The 22,306-nt window shown below is 34.8% G+C and overlaps 1 protein-coding gene across 1 annotated transcript in view; it reads left to right on the top strand.

Annotated features, from left to right (window-relative positions):
• LOC111063259 (protein patched) overlaps positions 1-21,621 on the top strand; it is a 64,939-nt gene extending 43,318 nt beyond the window's left edge. Inside the window, 14 exon segments of the mRNA XM_039421851.1 lie at positions 798-945; positions 2,088-2,234; positions 4,089-4,164; positions 4,167-4,246; positions 5,506-5,601; positions 8,943-9,151; positions 10,513-11,168; positions 12,027-12,763; positions 13,527-13,669; positions 14,441-14,540; positions 15,523-15,774; positions 17,603-17,741; positions 19,116-19,240; positions 21,085-21,621. Coding sequence (XP_039277785.1) covers positions 798-945; positions 2,088-2,234; positions 4,089-4,164; positions 4,167-4,246; positions 5,506-5,601; positions 8,943-9,151; positions 10,513-11,168; positions 12,027-12,763; positions 13,527-13,669; positions 14,441-14,540; positions 15,523-15,774; positions 17,603-17,741; positions 19,116-19,225 — 2,893 coding nt within the window. The 3' untranslated portion in view covers positions 19,226-19,240; positions 21,085-21,621.
• The last annotated feature ends 685 nt before the right edge of the window (positions 21,622-22,306 follow it).

Below are 22,306 nucleotides of genomic sequence, written 5' to 3'. Positions count from 1 at the left end.
CTTTAGTCGTTCGACAAAATATCCAAACGATAATCAATTTCTCCCCAAACATTCGCTAACATTTCATTGGTTATGGTTGTCATTGCTTCATTAATCCTGTTTTTAAGTGGTTCAGGTAGATTTTTTCTTGTAAATTTACATCAAAAACATTGTTTATTCACAAGAAATCGCGAACTGTACCACTTTAAAACAGGATTAAAGAACCAATGACAACCATAATCGAAGAAATGTTATCGAATGTTAAGAGAGAAATTCATTATCGGTTGGACATTTGTCGAGCGACTAAGGGCGCACTTATTGAAAGTTATTAATCATGTAAAAAAACTGTTTCAGACGACAAATTAGGTGAATAAAAAACATTAACTGTAAGTAATTTGGTTTTTCTTTAAACAATTTTTGAAACCGCACCATTCTTTTATGATAACCCTGTACTTTATAAGTGAATTATTCTATATTATGAATTATTTTCTGATAAATAAATTTTATTTGATATGACCATTCTCGGTCATTCATTATATTATCAAGGGTGTTGATTTTCCATATTAAATACACTACCAAGTAGCCCTGCAGAAATAAATAACCAAATCTCTCATATTATTGCTAGAATGATTCTCCATGGTGTCGCTTTAAAATGTATCTTGTAATTTATTTAGAATGAAAATTTTTATTTGAATATAGTTATATCATTTGAAAAGTTTAATAGTTTCATATTATAAATAGGAACAGTCTCTTTAAATTATATAATCTATCTGTTTTGCTTTAGAAACCAATTTTAACATGTGCTGTATTATTTCCAGGGCCCATGCTTTGCAAAGTGTGGTTCAACTGATAGGAGACAGGGAGCTTTACGAATACTGGTCGAACACCTACAAGGTGCACCATGTTGGCTGGAACCAAGAAAAAGCGGCGCTTGTACTGGACACATGGCAAAGGAAATTCTCAAAGGTCAGTTCTTTCACGCAATAATCTATATAAAAGCGAAATGGCACTCACTCACTGACTGACTGACTCACTTGCAGAACTAAAAATCTACCGGACCAAAAACGTTCAAATTTGGTAGGTATGTTCAGTTGGCCCTTCAGAGGCGCACTAAGAAATCTTTTGGCGATATTTTAACTCTAAGGGTGGTTTTTAAGGGTTTAAAGTTCGTCTTTTAGCATGTATATTCTTCTTATTCCAATATCTTGAAATTATAATACTGAAATGTCCATACCATATGTTAATTTAGAACTATAATTCTAGAGAGAATACACTTCTTCGAAACAGTTGTTCTGGTAACTAAATTAAAAATTTTGTCAGGTTGGCATTAAGTTGAGTTGAGTCGATATTGTAATAGGTGTTTTTCGAGATCAAATCGACATAATACGTTCAAATTCGGTACAGAGGTTCCGCTGAGGTCTACATGCAGGCTAGCGAAGCGAGCCCGCTGATCTCATTTTTGGACAATCCAGTCGGAGGTCCAGGGGGCTCCGCCCCCTGGCTAGACGGATATGGCAAGCGAAGCGAGCCTGCCGGCTAGTGTGTTATAGATTTACGTAGGATATTGCAATTATTCACTTCCAATAGCTGTAGACTAAAAACTTTTATGACATCAATTGGGAATTTCGTTCTTTTAATTATTTATTAGGAAATGTGATTTTTCAACACAAAACCTTCGATAAATGAAATAGAACGATATTTCTTCGATGTTCGTAAACATTAAACGTAAGAATATAATATTATAAATAACATTGAACATTGCTACAAAAAATGAGATAAATTTTAATACAACTATTAATTTTCTAATTTTCTTGGCATCAAGCAGTACCAGAAAAAGAATTAATTTCTCGTTGGTGAGAGCTGCGAAAGTCTTATTTAATCAAATTGGCAAGGTGAATATAACAAAATCTTGAAACTTCGCATTCAAATACAATCTGCTCGCAATGATGATGTAGCTGCTGTTTCAATAGGTACCCTATTTAGTTGCCCTCCAAAATAGTGATCTCGATGCTCGCTGTGTATTTTTTGTACTAGTTGGAAAATATTTCATTTGATTATGAAAAAATGTTGATGTGCAAAATACTTATTACCGATTTGTTGTGTTCTAGGAGGTGAAAAGGCTACTGGCTAGTGGTAATCTGACGTCGACCTCATCCTACGAGATGTTCGCCTTCTCAACAGCTTTACTCAACGACATCCTCAGCAAGTTTTCTGAGATCAGCATCTCAAAAATCGCTATTGGATATGCTATTGTGGTGAGTTGAAACACCAATTTTACCAGTCATTTTCAATTATTTGAGTATATATTTTAATAAAAGCCAAGGATTTTTAACAGACATTATCCATGCTTAATACTTTGCCCCTGTAAATTATACTCTTAGAACCCAATCAATACTCTCCTTAATGCTACAGTATCCTTTGATAGATCAGAACAGCATTTATCTATGCTAAATACTTTTCCCTTGTAAATTATACTTTCAAAACCCAATTAATACTTTTCTTAATACTGTACTACATACAGTATTATTTGACCGATTGCTTTATTGGAACAGCATTTATCCATGCTCAATTCTTTCACTTCTAAATACACATTTATCAGTTACTGTTTTTGAACCTTTCTTTAATATTATTTTTAATACTACTATTATTATTAATACTATAGTATTACTTTAATATTATAAAATATTCCATACTATTATACTGTAATGCTATTTTATTAAATAAAATTTGCTACCTGGTTGGGTCCAATCAGCAATTTCTCCCCTAACTTGGCTTTCCAAATTCTAAAATAATACAGTGATGTTCTCTTCTCACCTTGGAATCGTTTACTGCTTCTGATATAATGATTTATGTAAGAAAAATCTGGGATCATTATATTGTTGTCTCTTTTCTGTATAGGGCTACTTTCAATAGAAATATAAATAAAAATGTCAGTACCCTTTTTTTGAATTATTGTATCACAACATGTTTCAATATTGATGCCATTTTCAAGTGATATGAAGTAAATAAATAAAAATCTGGTGTGGCGCAATCACTTAACTTTCCTTGCGGTTATGAAAATTGATCACCTGACGCTAGTGTGTCTACTATTCAAATATTTGAGCCATCTGGTGACAGGGCAATAACGCTGGAAACACACGAGGTCTGCTATCTCTTCATAGTGAATGATTTAATAGAATCAACAGTTGCCAACAGTTAGCAATTGGATAATCAGATTTTCTCGAATTTCGAGCTTATTTTTAATTTTAGGTGAAAATGTTACTGAACATTAATTGTAAAGATTCTTTTACTCAATCTATTCCACTCAAAATGTTTTGTTTAAATTGTATCTGAAGCCTGATAATTGAGAATCTAAAATCAAACTTTGCATAGATGGGGCGGAGCTCCTGAAATTTTTACAGATATGGGACTTGTGGCAGTTGATAGAGCTTATCGATGACTATTTCAGTTGTAACTTTAATCAAAATCGTTGGAGCCGTTTTCGAGAAAATCGCGAAAAACCCTGTTTTTGACAACATTTTTGCCATTTTAGCCGCCATCTTGAATCGCATTTGATCGAAATTGTTCGTGTCGGATCCTTATATTGTAAGGACCTTACATTCCAAATTTCAAGTCATTCCGTTAATTGGGAGATGAGATATCGTGTACACAGACGCACATACACTCACACACACACACACACACACATACACACACACACACACACACACACACAACACACACACACACCACACACACACACACACACACACACACACACACACACACACACACACCCAGACCAATACCCAAAAACCACTTTTTTGGACTCAGGGGACCTTGAAACGTATAGAAATATAGAAATTGAGGTACCTTAATTTTTTTGGGAAAGTAATACTTTCCTTACCTATGGTAATAGGGCAAGGAAAGTAAAAATACTGCTGGAAGATTCTTATTGAGAAAAAATTATTTACTTCATATCACTTGAAAATGGCATCAATGTTGAAACATGTGATAAAATAATCCAAAAAAAGGGTACTGAGATTTTTATTTATATTTCTACTTATATTGTGTTTGTCAATAAATTGTCATAAGATGTAATGATCATTGATTTACTTGTTTTATTGCAGTTGTTATACGCTGTGCTTTCACTGCTGCGGTGGGGAGACCCGGTGAAGTCTCAAGCCGCCATTGGGTTTGCTGGAGTAATTTGGTTTCAGTCAGTGTGGCAGCTGGCCTGGGGTTCTGTGCAGTCCTCGGCATTCCTTTCAATGCTTCAACCACCCAGGTACAATTTTCAAATCTTGTATGGTTCTTTCTAATTCTCTCTTTGTAAATAAATGAATTAATAATAATTATTCTAATCAATAAAAACAATATAAAAGCTTGTAGTAGCCTACCCTTTGATTGAAACATTTTAAAGTTTTAAAAAAATTTACAAGTTTTTATATTGTTTTTATTAATTTGATTAAAGTAGCCCATATAAGTGAAGTTATTTTAATAATTATTCTGTTTGTTCAAGAGCCTTAGCTCATAAGAATTGGTTCACGTAAATTAAAAAGTAATAACTGAAAAGTAATACCGTAGCAAACATTCATCCCCGAAATAGATAAACAACTAACAGCATAGACAATGCATCTTATATAATAAATAATATTTAATATCAACATATTTAGATAGTTTGGATATTTTAACACATGCATCATAAATCCAGGAAATAAATTAAAAAATTCTCTCTCTGTATAATTACTTTCTTTCTCTTGCTATAATTTGATTATGTATCAGTCTTACAATGTATTATAATTTCTCTTATATTTGGTCATGTTCTTTTTATACCGGTATTCAATATCTATATTCCATAATCAATAAACAAAATGAAATATCAATTAGTTCAACTGAAAAACTATATCTGTTGTTGAATTACATAGCCAAACTCAACTTAATTTAATTTCTTTTTTAATAAACGAACTTGAATTCTGATTAGGTCAACTAAGAAATTATGTTGTGGAATTAACTCACTTTGAAAATGTTAAATATTGCTTATAAAACTGACAAATTGTAAATGCTCACTAATATTATCTACTTATTCATTCATAGATTGAAACACAATAGCCAAATTATAATAGTCACAATAATTAGTATAATGACACCAAATTATAATAAACTAAACATTGATTCACTCAAACCGTAATAATTATATTGAAGTATATTTTCGAAAAATGCTAATTTATGCATCACGCGTTCATGATGAAAGTACTTGAATCGGAATCACGTGGAATAATTGATCAGTAGAATAATTACCGCAAACTTATTATCAGAATATGAATTTACATTATATTCTGTATGTTGTTGATCTTGATTTCGTAGTGAATCAAACACAATGATTGCTATCTAGTTCTTGTTATTGAGTGAAAGTAGTCCACGATTCATGACTTTCCTTTCCCTCTTCTCTATTAATCTGATTTTGTAATGAGGATATTTGTTTTATGTATTATGTATTGATTGTTGAACATTAATAATAATGATTGTTAATTCATTCTGTTTCAGATTGTTCCTTTCCTTGCATTGGGATTGGGTGTGATCGATATGTTCCTATTAACTCATATTTATGCTGAACAATCACCTAGTGAATCTCAGCCTGATGTAAGCACAAATACTATTTTCTCCCTTGAATATTAAAATATTGGAAATTGCAAAGATGATCTTTTCTAAATTGTCAAGTAAACTCATAAATAATTTGATTGTATGGTATGAGATGTAGTGGTATTTTCCATAATTGAAAGAATAAGACGTTAATATTGTCAATACCACTATATTATTTATTCAAAAATTAATTCATAATACAGAACCAGGTTTCATGGTAATACCTACCACATCTTCAGCTGAACTAATATGTTTGTTGTTGTTGAAGGAACAGGAAATTCAATTTTAGGTTATGTGTTGGGGTTATAAAAGGGAAGGAGAATGAAAGTTTTTAGTGGGAAACCATAAATGATTATACAATCACCAGTAAACTACCAACCAAATTTGATATAATGACGAACCAAGCATAGACACCTTAAATGGTTAATCATACACTTTAAATGGTTTGTTTCAGGCAAACAATATTTTAAAATGACTAGAATTTCATTTACAATGTAATTTTTCATTCTACAAATATTAGAATAGTTTAATTCAATCATTAATCCATCTATTCCCACTAACAATTTTTATTCTCCTTCCCTTTTACAACCCTAACTCATAACCTAAAATTGAATTTCCTGATCCTTCAACAACAACAAACATTACTGTAGTTCAGCTGAAAATGTGGTAGGCTAGGTATTACCATGAAACCTGGTTCTGTATTATGAATTAATTTTTGAATAAATAATATAGGTAGTGAGTGGTATTGACAATATCAACGTCTTATTCTTTAAACTCATAAAGTAGATTACATATTATTATAAAGTAGATTGTTTTCATTGCTTGATACGAAACTCAACTTTTTGAACTTAATTTCAAAAACAATTTACTCTGAATACTACACAATCACTCGCTATAAATGTTCCAAATCCTACTAATGTGCACAAATCCTATAAGAGCCATAAATAACAACAGTTCGTTCAATAAAGTGATCAGAAACCTTCCAAAGATATGTTATGCTGTTAATAGATAATTGAGCCCCTTCAAATATAGGAGCCAGAGAGTAAATAATTCAATTATTGTATTCTCTTATAGAGCAGTGTGTTTGATACTGGAGGGTTGTTCCGTTACAATCCTCCATTTTATTCAAAAATTAATCAGTAATCAAACACATTAAACAACATTCAATCTTTTTTTTTTTTTTAGGATTACGTCCTAAAGACTCCAGTCATGGAGTATAAGACAAGTCATGTTATTACATAATAATTCTAACACTAAGTAGTTCAACCTAGTTTAGGTTTGAAAGGAATTCTTGTACACTATAAAAAGCTCTATCAACTAAATATTTTTTAATTTGTTTTTTTGAAAATCTTCAAATCATCATTACTTTTCAAGATTTGAGGTAGCTTGTTATAAAATTTCCTACCAATATAATCTGGTTTTGTTCAAATAACCTACTATTGTGGCCCATTATATGATAATCTGCTCTGTTTCGCGTATATACTCATGAACATCTGAATTCTGGATCACACCACTCGTTTTCACATGCATTACAACTTCATATACATACAAAGATGGCACAGTTAATAGACCAAGCTTTTTAAATAAAGGCCTACAAGAGTCTAACCTATTCACTTTCTCCATACATCTGAGTGCCTTCTTTTGAATTTTAAACACCCTGTCCATATTTTGTTGAGATGAATTACCCCATACTAAAATAGCATACCTAATATGAGATAGTATAAGTCCATGGTAAGCAGTTAACAGTAGTTTTTTATCATTCAGCCTAGCAAGCTGCCGCAGGACAAATACCCCAGATGATATCTTATTACATATCCTCTCAATGTAAGGATGCCATGTTAATTTCCTGTCCAATAAAATTCCCAAGAATGCTACTTTCTCTTCTTGGTCTAATTCATTTTCCTCTACAAACACATTTATTTCTCTATCCTCTACTGAATTATATTTACTTTTGAATTGTAGGAATTGACATTTCTTACTATTTATTGTTAATTGCCTTTGCTTCAAGAATTGGACAATTGACTGTACTCCAGTAAAAGCATTTATTTCTAGACTATCTAATAAATAATTGTTAAAGATAAGCGATGTGTCATCAGCAAACAACAGAGCTCTGTGATCTTTCAACTCTTTTGGTAATTGGTTCACATACAACAGAAACAGTAAGGGACCCAGAATTGAGCCTTGAGGTACTCCAGCCTGGACCTCCAGTTTTTGAGATTTAATTTTTACTATTTCATTCCCATCCATCTTGGTAAGCTCAACACACTGGTTTCTACCTATGAGATATGATTCAAACCATTTTAGTTCTATACCATTCACACCTACAGTTTTTCTGATTCTAGATCTCTATTTCTAATATTGTGTTCCAGGTAACACACTTATGTGTTCTAGATTACAAATCCTCTTGACTGATAATACAAGTATGTGTGGAACATTTTGGTATTTAAACTAATGAAAGTAATGAATATTATACATGATATCAAAATATATACCCTTTGTAATTATTTTCTAGGTAAAATTAAAATTTCTTTCAGTAAAAGGGATGATTTTTTTTTATACGACCACTCTATACAGCTGGTCTGTTACTCTGTCTCTGACTTGGAGACGTCTTTGGTATTTGGCTTGACAATCTATAGGCTATTTGAGAAAAAATTTACTTGAAAGGTTATATTTCAAACCTTTCAAAAATTACAGCAAAATAAAGTTTAACACAAATTTCAATCATAATAATGAGTTGAATTCCAATGTCCTAAATTCAATACAACAGTTCTATATTGGTTATATTATATTATGTACCAGAAAACCTTGAGAAATAAGATGGAAAATATACAGAATGGCCATATAGGCTACAATAGCTCATTACTTACAAAATTGAGGAACTTGAGAATAAAATGGAAGTATACAATTCAAACAAGGTTTGTTTGATCAAGACTACTCTAATCTGTTAAACTTTTATCGAGTTTTTGGCTAATGGTTATGTGTGCCTATTCATACTAACCTACAATGAGCAGAAATATTGGAAATATAATATAAAGTTGGGCTGTAGCCAAAACCTAAATTAAGTCTCATGAAATTCGTTTTTGCCACCCAATTATTTAGGAGCTCTATACTACTAAGATTAGGTTAAGAATGTTTCTGTATCCTCATTCCTCAGTACAGCTGATGATGCGTTGGTTAACTACGTGAAACCATGGTTCTGTTTTAAAGTTTTTAATACATTTTTAGTGAAATTTGACAATATCTTTGTTTTCTTATTATGGAGAGATTTCACAACATCACCATCAATTCTACTAATTTTATTTTGGTATTTCAGTTATTCATGTTAACTATTTCTATTTCAGGAACAAACAGGTTTGCTGTTGAAAAAGACTGGCCTGAGCATTCTACTTACCTCTCTAAGCAATATGGTTGCATTCTTTGCAGCGGCAATTATCCCCATTCCAGCGCTCAGAGTTTTCTCGTTACAAGCCGGAATACTTGTACTATTCAAGCTAGCCACCATGCTGCTCGTCTTTCCTGCCATTCTCAGTCTTGACATGAGGCGAAGAAGGTTAGTATTTGTTTATTTTTCAAAGCTTGATATGTATGAATCTTCATAGCTTCTTATTCAACTACTCATTCAACATTACACTTTCTTCATTACTAATCTTCATGTCGAATCTGGCTGCCTTTCATCCACAGAACAAGTAAACCTCTAGTGTTCCTTGAAATTCGGTTGAGTGTAAAAGCCAAAACTCAACTTAGAAAAGCTTCAATATTGTAGGGGGGAAGGGATGAACTCCTTGATGTATTTTCAACTTGAGATAGTATTGTATTTGAAACATTTCAGTTTACTGAATATGATGATAAGTACCCAGAGCTTGTGATAGATTAAACAGCGTTTCAACTAGTTTGGACTAGAGTGTTTCTAGTTGAAGTTGTAGAGCAGGGGTCTCCAACCGTTTTTAAACAAGGACCACATTGTCAATTCTTGGGAGGCTTAGAGGGCCAATAACAAGGATGTACGTGAATTTGACTTCGGACACATACGACGAGGGATTTGAGGGGTGTAAAATTATTATATTTCCATTAAAATAATATGAGGAGTTTTAAGTAGGTTTGATTAAAACACAGGAAACAAACAAATTCATATCATTCCAATACAAAGTCCAATTTATTGAGTTTAAAAAGGTTATAAGAAAACTTGACAATGCATGAATTTAGTAAGATCAAGGTAAAAAATGTGTATAAATGTATTTTTTTTTAATCTGTTGCAATATAACTCTCGGCGGGCCGGATAAAATCTATCCGCGGGCCGGATGTGGCCCGCGGGCCGTAGGTTGGAGAGCCCTGCTGTAGAGCATACTATGCGATAACCCATATTCAATGATATTAGAAGAGATTGCCCTTTATCAGGTGGATTGTTTGAATATAATCATGAGCGATTTTATGGGATCTTAGGCTAGCTACAGTTAAATATTTTTAATATTTTATTATAAAGTAGTATTGCTAACACTATATATCAGTAGAATCATAGAGCTGTATGTATTAGTTAAATCATAATAGGCTGGTACACAAATTCCAAGTTTGTTAATTGAAATTATTTATGATAAAAGTAGATACATAATCCATACACATATTATATGATGAACTCATGAATGTTTTATATAAAGTAAATTCGTATGGCTTTTGTTGGTGGGGAGTCCCTTGCGGGAAGGTCCCACCGCCTGAATATATAATTTAAGCCGTCTATAGGCCTTACGACTTTCATACTTCAGCCGGGACCGACAGTTTAACGAGCCCATCCAATAACACGGGAGTGATCTGTTTCATATAAATAAGCTTAGAAGTAGCATCATTCAACTCTACAAAATACAAGTTATTTGTTATTTTGGTTTGGAAATTTAAATTGTTATAATTTGTTGTTATTAGGTCAGGCCGAGTAGATGTTCTCTGCTGCTGCCTGCCGGGTCCGGGTGGCTTCAGCCAGTGGCCGTGCCTCGAGGGCAGCAGTCCACAGAAACGAAAATGTCCGCCGGTTGTGTCGGAAAAGCAGCAGGCGATCACTCGCGCCCTGCCGCCGGACCGGCAGCAAACGGTGACCGTGTTGGCGCCTCCCAAAACGAAGCCAATGCCGGCCGACACCGAGGCTGGGTTCCAGCCGGAAGACGACAACGAGCTGGAGAACGAGGATGACGCACTACTTGGTGTTGGGTTCTCGTGGTCCCACCTTGCCGCCTGGTACGCGGATATAGTCAGCCGTCGGCCGGTGAAGGTCATGGCAGTGCTGCTGCTGATCGGTGTCCTATGTGCGAGTGTGTGGGGCGTGACCAAAGTGGCCGACGGTTTGGACCTGACGGACATCGTGCCTCAGGGCACCGACGAACATGCGTTCCTCTCGGCACAGAGCCGCTACTTCGGCTTCTACAACATGTACGCTGTCACTCAGGACGACTTCGAGTACCCCAACAACCAGCGCCTGCTGTACGAATACCACGAGTCCTTCATGAGGGTTCCCAACATCATCAAGAATGACGACGGTGGATTGCCTGAGTTCTGGCTCGGATTGTTCCGCGACTGGCTAATAGGTAAACATCAATTTTTCTCATCATTCTTGAACTCTCTGTCAATAATCTATTGTTGCATCACTATAATCGGTTCTGGGAGCAAACAAATCCTGTAAACAAACATAGGCGTGCAAAAGTGGAGCAAGAACGCTTCACAATAGACACCTAAATGTTATTGTTGTATCTATGAATTTACTATAATATGGTGTCACATTCACAGTAGTAAGCGTAAAAAATAATGCTATGCCGGAGTTGGTTGAAATGCGTCCGTAATTTGTAAAGCATTAATTATGAGGAATGAGCTTTAAGCTTGTAAAAATAGTTTTGTATTCTCAGTAGGTTTACCTGTAATCATTTTACTCCCTTCATCAAAAACAATTTAGTTTTTATGAGAATTTCTCATTAAAATCAGGGTCTATGATTGATAATATTTATTTCCAACTGAGCATTTATTGCTACTACTGTAATAATAAATATGTAACAATATGCTACACCCACTGGCGAAAAAGTTATGTGTCTTTTCTTAGTGTTAATAGAAGAATCGTTATACTAGTTTAAGGGTATGATCACATGAAATGCGTATATTTGCAAGTGCACAGCAGATCGTGCATGAGTCGTAAAATCAAATCTGGTAAGAGCCATTGAAACACGTTGTGGCTCGTCTGTAGCTGCTCACACTGAACACATCCAGTTCGTGCATGCGCTCAGTGTAAGTGTTCCTATTGCTCTTCCTTAGTTTGTTTCTCATCTGCGCGCTTGGTCATGCATAAGTAAGCGTGCACTTGCACATATACGCATCACACCATGATATTTCAAACTTTGAAATTGTTGAATTTTGTGGAACAATTGAGTTTGAAATGATTTGATATTGTTGCTTAGGTCTGCAGAAAGCGTTCGACCGCGACTACAGTCGAGGCTGCATCACGCGCGAGCGCTGGCACTCAAACGCGAGCTTGGATGGCATCCTCGCCTACAAGCTGCTCGTGCAAACGGGTCACGTGGACAACCCGATCGACCGATCACTCATCAACCAGGTGCGACTGGTCGACTCGGAGGGCATCATCAACCCCAAGGCCTTCTACAACTACCTTTCAGCCTGGGTGTCAAACGACGCCCTCGCCTACAGTGCGTCACAGGCCAATCTGCGCCCGGAACCCAAGCAATGGATCCACGAGTTCTCAGACTACGAACTGAAAATCCCCAAGTCCTCACCCCTAGTCTACACCCAGCTACCGTTCTACCTGCACGGCCTCGGCGACACCAACAAAATCACGAAGATGATCGCGCAGGTTCGCGAACTGTGTGCCAAGTTCGAGTCACGTGGTCTCCCCAACTTCCCGTCAGGTATCCCGTTCCTGTTCTGGGAGCAGTACCTCACATTGAGACAGTCGCTAGCTTTGGCTGTGTTGTGTGCGTTGGCAGCCGTGTTTGTGGTGGTGTCCGTGCTGTTGGTGAACCTGGTGGCTGCCACAATGGTGACCGCTTCGCTCGCCGTCATGGTGCTCCAGCTGCTCGCCCTCATGGGCGTCCTAGGCATCAAACTTAGTGCAATACCAGCCGTACTTCTAATTTTAGCCGTTGGCATAGGAGTACACTTCACTCTTCATCTCTGTCTGGTGAGTTATACTACACTATTATTCACTCTTCTTTTTAGGGCTACTGATTGTTATACAACGATAAAAATTATCAAATAATTCTTATTTTATTGTAACACTACTAGTTTCAACTCTTCGCGTGTCTTGAAAATGGCTCTTCAAGAGTTGAAAGTCGTAGAGTTGCGATAAAACGAAGGGTACTCTTTTATTTTGATCGTGTTTGCACTATTATTACTTAAAATGAATGTTTGTTTTTATAAATTGGTTGAATCTATTTTACTCTACTCCTCAAACTTAGTATAGGCTTAATTATTATTATTAATAAACGAAAATCCAAATTAAATTCTGTAATTCACCCCGAAAACTCCTGCTACTGCAAATATTGACAACCGGGTAAACAGCAGATGGAAATTCGATGAGCGCTACTATTCAAAAATTATTTGTCAGCCCGGAAATAATTGCAATATCTCAGTAACTTCCATCTTTAGTATAGGCTATTTGAATCAGCACATGATTGTGATATCAGTACATGAACTATATTTCCTCATATTTAGATCAGCAATGATTATGAGACCAGAATATTCATTCAATTGAAAAATTGGACAAATATAAAATCTTGATGATGAAGTGATGGTATGAAACGCATCGTAATATGCGTTCTGAAAAGGTGAATTTAGCTTAGTAAGAACCTTGCAACAAGTTCATATAGAATAATAATTTTTCTTTATTTAATTCATAAGGGAATACCAGTCACATTGTCTAAATTCTTGATGTTGTTTCACAGAGTTTCCTGACTGGAATTGGAGGCAGAGAGAGGAGAATGAGGATGGCTGTTGAACATATGTTTAGTCCCATCATCCATGGAGCTTTCACTACGCTTATAGCTGTAACCATGCTAGGATTTTCAGAATTCGACTTTGTTGTTAGGTAAGAACTATATCTATAATGTAAAATGTGTTTTCTCTTACTTGAAATAAATCAAACTCATTTCATTTACCATGAATAAAATTCTCAATCTTCAACAATTAAAATGATTTTATGAAATTAGTTACAATTGAATTACAGTAATTAAAACTACTGTCAAGGTATTAATTTATGATCAACTACAGTCCCACAGTTATTTTCCATTTTGAAAAATCGTTTCATTTCTGTAATCGATTAATATCATAGCCACCTCTAATAAAAGGCCCTGGCCTATGATATTGCAACGTCGCATTGTAGGCCTAGAATGTAATACATGATTGGTGAAAAAGATAAGCTGGTATTTTTTTAATTATTTTTCACCAACATGTTTAGATTCTAGGACTACACTGCGACGTTGCAATATCGTAGGCCAGGTCCTTGTATTAGAGGTGGCTATGATATTAATCGATTACAGAAATGAAACATAATGATAATATCACTATTACGTTTCCACATGAATATATTGAAATCATCAACGGATAGTTCTAGTACAATAAAATATTTGCAATGTAATTTAAAGTTCAATAATCTTGAAGTTATTTAATATTTTCTACATAACTTGATGTAGAGTTTTACTCTTTCCTCGCGCAAATTGCCTTTCAGGCAATTCGAATTTCTGTCTTCTATTTTGGAATACAACATTCTCGTTTATTGTGAAGCTCGAGAAAATTATCCATAATCTCCATTATGGAGAAAATAATCCATAATTTTAATGCCTCAATTTGTTATTTTTAGGTACTTTTTCTACATCCTCATCGCTCTTATTGGCATTGGACTGCTGAATGGACTTGTGTTCTTCCCTGTGATATTATCTCTCATAGGTCCACTGCCAGAGGTGAGTTCTGTTCTTTCTTATTGTATTTACTCACAATGTATTATAATTTTAAAAAAAATGACGGCGGAAAGCATTTTCGCACAGTTATGAGCCTAGCTAGCTACCCCCCAACCTATCTTGTTTTTTTCCATCTGCATTTTATACTATTTGAAAATGAATGAAACCTCATGAAGTTATTATAAAAGAACAGTACTCAGAAAAAATGAAAAAAAAACTCATGAAACTATTACAAAACTCATTGCATGATATTGATTAAACTCATTACTTTCTGTATCATTGTGAAGGTGTTCACCTTCACAACTATGTGATTTCCTAAGCAAATCTACCACAATATCGATATTGTATTAGATAAACCACTGATTTATTAAAACAAACTGAGATACTAGTTTCGGTTGTTACACCAAACATTATCAATCTTCAATAAACTGAGTTGTTTATCAGTGGTTTTCACAATATCACGTCGCTTTCATTCAATAAACTCATCACGATGTTAATAACTATTTTTTGGACTATTTAAGACAAAATTACGAAATAGAAGAAGTTTTAGGTAGTAGCCTGTTTTTTATTTTCTGAATATTGTATTGTTTTTGCTTTATCCAATAAATAAGTAAGATTGTGTAGAAATTGTCTATGGAAATCTTATTTTTGACTGTGTCACACCTATTAAATTTTGTTTGTGAAGCTCTACAGTTGTACTTTGTTTAACTACTACAGTAGTTATTTCGTATAAAATAAAGGCAGTCATTCTATTCTATTCTATTCTATTCTAGATTTGGAAGAAGAAATAGAACAAAGATTATTTTATTTACCTTTGTGCAAGCTAAGATTTTCTCTTTCAGATTATGATATCTATCATTGTAATAATAATTATTACACTTACAATTATTGTATGGATGAATAAATTATTGATTTATTTCTATCAATTTTATTACATCAGTGCCATTTGTAACATGAATAATAAATGAATTTGTATTTGTTTCAGGTGATCCCGCTGACGTATCCGGACCGCATATCGACGCCGACACCGGAGCCGGTGCGCAAGATACGGCAGCCATCTTGTCGCGTGGCGGCGCCTCCGCGACGTCACCACGGCGCCATCAGCCACCAGTGCCACCGCGAGCCCTCGCTCACCACCATCACAGAGGAGTCCAACTCCTGGCACTCGGCCACGCACGAGATCCTCGTCGAGCCGCAGTTCGTCGTCGAAACCACTACCACCACGCATCCCTACCATGTGAGTAGTGAGAACTTGATACTCAAACTTGAATACTCTGTGATTAAGGTGACTTTCCATAGCTGCTATGAGAGCTCCTGCTTTAGCTTGAGTAGTGATAATTTTTTGTATCGTAACTGAGTTATAGTATTGTAACCGCTTTGAGGTCTCCAGGAGCACTACCTTTGTTACAATATATACATGTCATACACATATATACATACATATATATGGTTGCCAAGGCAAAATTGTAACGGTCTATAAATTTTCGGCTCTAAATTTATTGTCCAAATTCAATATTTTCTAAATTTGGCTTAGTGGTTTTGTGTTTTGTATATGTTTGGACTTTTTAACATCAAAATGAGCTTTATTCCGAAGTGAAAAGTGTAAAATTAAAGTATTGTGTTCACTATAACCTTAGTGTCCCGTTTCCCATTAGGGAACTTTGGACTATATACGGCGAGGTGGAACTACCCTTGGGTCTCCCCACCATTCAAAGCCATAAGCTAATAAAAGAATACATACACTATACAATATAATTATACTTGAACTCAAATGGAAGGGTCTCAGTTCCTCACGATTTCACTCAGTACATCAAGTGCCATTTTTGACCATTCCTTGAGAGACTGAAACAAGGGGAAAGTTTAGCCGTTCATTCCGTCGAATCTCACGTCATCACGGCATAACCTAAAATGTTCAAAGGTAAAACTGAATACACGTGAGCAATAGGTACCCCAGTTTAAATCTATGAAACGTCGATAAACGTTCATGTTTCAAAGGTAGAAGGGTAGGTTATGTGGTCAGGGTTCCACTTTCAAGTGGCAATGCTGGTATTTATCGAAATATGTAATGAATATAATTTGAATTTATGATGCTCATCCACTGGACTTCTAAAAAGCAACAGGAATTTGAGGAACTGAAATTTCGACTAACTGAGACCCTCCCAAACAGCTGATTCGTGATCTACTGAAACTGAGATGATGTGAATGTCAGCAAATTTAATAATATAGGAACTTCAATGTCATATAATTACCGTTACTCTTCATAGCTTCTATAGAAGCTCCTTCTTTAGCTTCCGGTTTGATGCCCAAAAGTATGTTGGAGGCTTTTACAGAAGAGTAGGCTTATGCAAAAGGTTTACGTATATGCATGACTTCCTATGTACTACCTGGCATATAAGAGATCCTGGAATATAGACTACTGATTTTCTTGGTTCTTGGTAGAAAGAAAAACTTTATAAAAGCAAAGTTCGGATTATAAGGTGAATATGAAGATATATTAGCGGTATATTGATTGTAACATATTTTTATATTTTGTAAAGACTTCATTTTAGAAAACAACAAATAGATTGAGTTATTTTTTCGAAGAGTTGGAACAAGTTTACAATATGATAGAACTGATTCTCTTTGTTCAAGATGAAAGAAAGCTCTTTTCAAGGGACGGCTTAGATTAGTATATTGAAGATGAAGATTTGCGGTATGTTGTAACATAATATTAGTGAAGACTACATTTTAGGAAACCACCATTAGATCAGATTTATGATACTTTAGATTACATTAGATGTAGTCTAATCTAATAAATTTAATCATGATAGAAATGATTCTCTTTGTTCAAGATGAAAGAAAACTCTTTTCAAGGCACGGCTTAGATTAGTATATTGAAGATGAAGATTTGCGATATGTTGTAACATAATATTAGTGAAGACTACATTTTAGTAAACCACCATTAGATCAGATTTATGATACTTTAGATTACATTAGATGTAGTCTAATCTAATAAATCCAATCTCACTTATTTATGACTACATTAGATTTCTGATTGTAACGAATTGTGTTTATTTTGTGTGCAGGCAAACACACATGGCAGCAGCAATGGCGGCAGTAGCTCAGGTGGACAGAGGTCTGCGCCACAGAAGTCACAGTCGCACGTCACCACCAAGGTCACTGCCACTGCCAAAGTCAAGGTCGAAGTCCACACTCCAGTTCATGGTAAGCTCAATCATTATCATTGTTCAAATACATACCTCTTTCGAAAACAGTGTTCTGCTTGATTTGCAACTAGCCGCTCCGTTTTGCTAGCTGTAGTTAACTTAACATTGCTGGAAAATGAATGATCTTTCGAAAAGAGTGTTCTGATTTGCAACTAGCCTCTCCGTATTGTTAGCTGTCGTAAAGTAAACAAAGTGTCTGAGAGGCATAAAGTCTAGTTTTTTGCCGTACTTATAAATTCTATTAGATTACACAGATAATGTTTGTCAAAATCCTTTTAATCTGATAGAATTCATAAGGACTGCCAAAAATCGATGTGGGTGTAACTGGCATTAGGGCACAAACACAACGGTTAGATACGAGGCATATAGAATACAATGTATTCTAGATACATTGGTTAGATCGATTTCAGCTCGCTAGTGTTTTCTATATCTATTATCCGTGTTATCTATATCAATATTACTCCGAATGTTTTTGTTTCGGCATGTAAAGAGTTCATCGATCTTAAAAAGGCGACTTACTAGTCGTTCATTTAGTCTTGAACAAAGCAGTAACTAAGAAAGTGTAACAAACAAAGTCTTGAACAAAGTGTCCGAGAGGCACATTCATCAAACAATAAGTATTTATCAGTATGCTGTACAATAATTTACTCATATCTTGAAAAAAGTGTTTGTAGAATCAACTTAACACTTGATTATTAATGGTTTCATTCCTCTCCCAAACCCATTCACAGATGAATTGTGGCGTATCAACAATAATATTTTGGGAGGTAATAAATACATAGCGAACTATATGGAATATCATAAAATATGTTGTTACTTGGTAATAAAAATTGGTTCTGTATAGTAGCAAGCCCTTGATGTTTGAATAGTCAATATCATGCACTTAGTTTTTCTGCTTTCTCCTGAGGGCGATGTCCACACAACTCTAGGCTTGGTAATAATAATTATAGTTGGCCTCCACATCACCTCTTACAGCCAACCCGTTCCACCAAATGTGGCCTTTATTTATTGCAACTTTCATAAAAAATGTGTTTTGGAACTCATAACTGTTGGATAGATTCCTGGAAGGATCTTATTCTCCTTTTAAAAATTCTCGACACTTCAAATAAATCGATTTGATTTGACAGTTCATTACCAACTGCAACGCATCTTTCTAACGGAGCAGTGCAGCTTCTAAGAACGGCATGATATTGGTGGTACTGTCTCAAGTTCTGTCCGTAATGAGACGGATGATAATGAAGAGAGACTTGAGATGTGGAAAAATCATTTTCTATTCCTTGTTGGCCATACTAGCCTATAATCTTGGTATGATTTTATATTCATGGTATGATTTCTTTGTATAGATTCTTAGAATATTGGTTTATTTTTGCAGGTGGAGTCGACAGTAGTACGTACAAATCTCGACAAAGTCGTAGACGAGATTCTGGTAGCTCTGGTAGCTCAAGTTCAGATAGCTCCGATGGAGCGGGGAGACATTCATAGCATTCAGTAATGCAGGTGAGTTGCGATTTATTATGAATAATATTAGGGAGTTTCAAAATGTTCTTCGGGGTTACGAAAATTCATTACAAATAAACTATTTCACTTACAGTAATGAAACAACTACTGTACGAAAGAGCAAATCTAACAGTTTTTTCCCCACGGGTACTGGGCAGTTAGCTGACTGTTTGCCCGCTAGGTGTAGACAGTAGAGAAAATGGCTGCAACGGGAAGCAAGAAGTCGTTTTATGTCTTAAGGTGCGTACAGGTATACGCGCCGCGAACATGAGCAATTCACTCTAAATCAGCTGACTATATCTGTATTTTTACAGAAACGGTAAAATACAGATATAAAAAGCTTGGCATCAGTTGATTAAAAGTGAATTGCTCATGTTCGCGGCGCGTATATCTATCTGTACGCACCTGTAGAATTTCACTCGTCAAAGTCGGTAATTACTGTACAATGTGCGTTTCGGTTGAAATTTCATAAGAATCCACCAAGTGACAACTCAATTCGTGCATGGTACGAACAATTCAGCGTAACTGGTTGCTTGTGCAAGCGGAAATCAACTGGTCGTCCATCAACCTCAGACGCGCTTCTGAGGAAGACTAACAACTTTTGCTTGGTCACCAAGATCACCAGACCTCACGCCATGTGACTTCTTTCTCTGGGGCTATGTGAAAGACAAGGTCTTCACCCGACCAATAGCGAACGCAATCGCAGAGCTGAAGGATCGCATAATCAATGCGGTCAACTCTATTTAGTAACCCGGAAGAATATTTTGAAACGCTCTTTATAATCGAAGAGCTATAAATTCTTTCGACTCTTGTATGAATTTTGAAATAAGGCCCTAGCATTCATAATAGGTCTAATTATTTCATAAAATTTACTCGTTGAATTCAGATGTTATTCTATCTATTCATTATTGATAGGCATTATGCTATTTCTCAATGTTATAATGTAGGGATAAGGAGTCACTTATTACTATACTATGATAGTAATAAGCAACATACGTTGCTCATCATGTTACCTATCACTACTAATATTTGTATTAAACTATAGGCTAATCTCTGCTGTCACTGTAGTCTCATTTAATCCTACCCAACAATTTTATAAATTCTTTAAAAAAATCATGGTGCCCTCCCTACATCGACTTTCAGGTAACTTTTCCTCTTTTCTTTTTATTTTTACATCTCCTTTTATGTACTTTCGTATTTCGAAATCATTGTCACTGCATAGCGAATAGTGTGAATGAACTACAACTCACTGCCAACACACAAGTGTTACTTATGTTGGCAGTGCCAAAAAGGAAAAATTGCTTTTACAATGAAGTTAACTGAACATTTCATTTTACTTCTACTACTGTACTATGTCAAGTTTATTTATTAAGTTATTTACTTAATCTATTTTACATAAGTATTTAGTATAATTTATAATTTTGTTTCTGTTTTGTATAGTTACATTTTCATTTTGTTTCATTTTATTTTAATGATGTAAAGTGCTTTTTTGGCGAAATAAATTCAATTCAATTTATGTTCAAGGAAAATTTGGAGCATTGTACTTTGTTGATTTTCAACAACGCCCTGATGAACACTGATTATAATTGTTTTGAACTTGTGACCTATTTATTGTAGTAGCTAATGCAAAGATGAAACTATAACTCAATCAATTTTTCTTTTCAAGTACTTTTTATTACAAATTTTTGGCAAGTCGTGTATATTAACTAACAACAATACAAGCATTCAAGAATGCATCCATGATAAACCGATTGACAACGTCTCTCAATAGTCTGAAAACATTTCTTTTGAGAACTTCCTGACAAACTACAGTAATTAAATGTGATGTTTTGTTTGTTTTTCAGTACATTCACTGAATGAAGACTGCGCTTCACTATAATACCACACGTACCTGTTACCTGTTCCACCTGTGCCTCAATTCAAGACATGACTGAAGATTCACAAGTCAAAAAGTGAAAGAATCGTTTGAGTTTTGAATTGAAAATTAACAATAGGACTATCCGAAGATAGCATTTGTGTTCTAACCGTTGAAGGTTTGCGTTTAGGACTGTTAATAGTAATTTATACTCGACTAATATATTTTTAAATTATTTATGAACCATGTAACTTATCAAAGAAACGACAAGTTTTCAATTTCCTTTTAATGGATATATATTTTTATTGTTATTATTTTGTACAGAAAATATTTCGCGTTATGTAATTATTTATATAAAAATAATTGTGAAAATGTAAGTATTGTATTGTCAAGTATAATAATTATTTAAATTTGTACAGTAGTAGACATTGAATGTAACAATAATATTAATTTTTTGAATGCTCCAAGTGAGCATCTTCCTCATTGATTGAAAATATCAAATTTTAATAAAAGATTTTTTCAAGTATTCTGATCTTTTTATTCATTCCTTGAAGCTTGAACAATAAATACTAGTAGTTCTGTGAACAGTAGACCTCGCGCTCAGTAGGTTACTACATTGACCTGTTGTTGTTTTCTCAAAAATTTATTAATAATTCATCAATTTAAAATGTCTAGAAAAATCCTAAATAAACATAGAGCTTTCTGTCCTATCGTACCGTGACGTGTCGTCCCGGAATGTGAGTGTGAGCGCTGTTATCAAGTCTGGCTGCAACTGTCTACAACGTTGATGGAAAGATACATTTTCAAGATGTTCGATGTTTTTGAACGGGTAGTATTATAGTCCACTAGACAGCTTATTTATAATGAATAATTCTATAGTCTGATTTTTACTCTAATATTGGCGAATGAAGGAGGCTCCTTTTTCCTTTTATATTATCCTTGAAATGCAAAATTCCAAAAACCTCGTATATACGTCGACGCGCAATTCAAAAAGGAACATACCTGTCAAATTTCATGAAAATCTATTACCGCGTTTCGCCGTAAATACGCAACATATAAACATTAAGAGAAATGCCAAACCGTCGACTTGAATCTTAGACCTCACTTTGCTCGGTCAATTACCAGAAATACTAATAAACAGCAGTACGGTACTCGTATGACTCCCAGTATTGAGATGAAACTTTGAGATCACCGAATCTTAAAGACCCTCT

The sequence above is a fragment of the Nilaparvata lugens genome, chromosome 2 (assembly GCF_014356525.2).
Source record: "Nilaparvata lugens isolate BPH chromosome 2, ASM1435652v1, whole genome shotgun sequence".
NCBI classification, from domain to species: Eukaryota; Metazoa; Arthropoda; class Insecta; order Hemiptera; family Delphacidae; genus Nilaparvata; species Nilaparvata lugens.
Note: the sequence above shows the minus strand (reverse complement) of the source record. Positions and strands in the feature narration are given on the sequence as shown.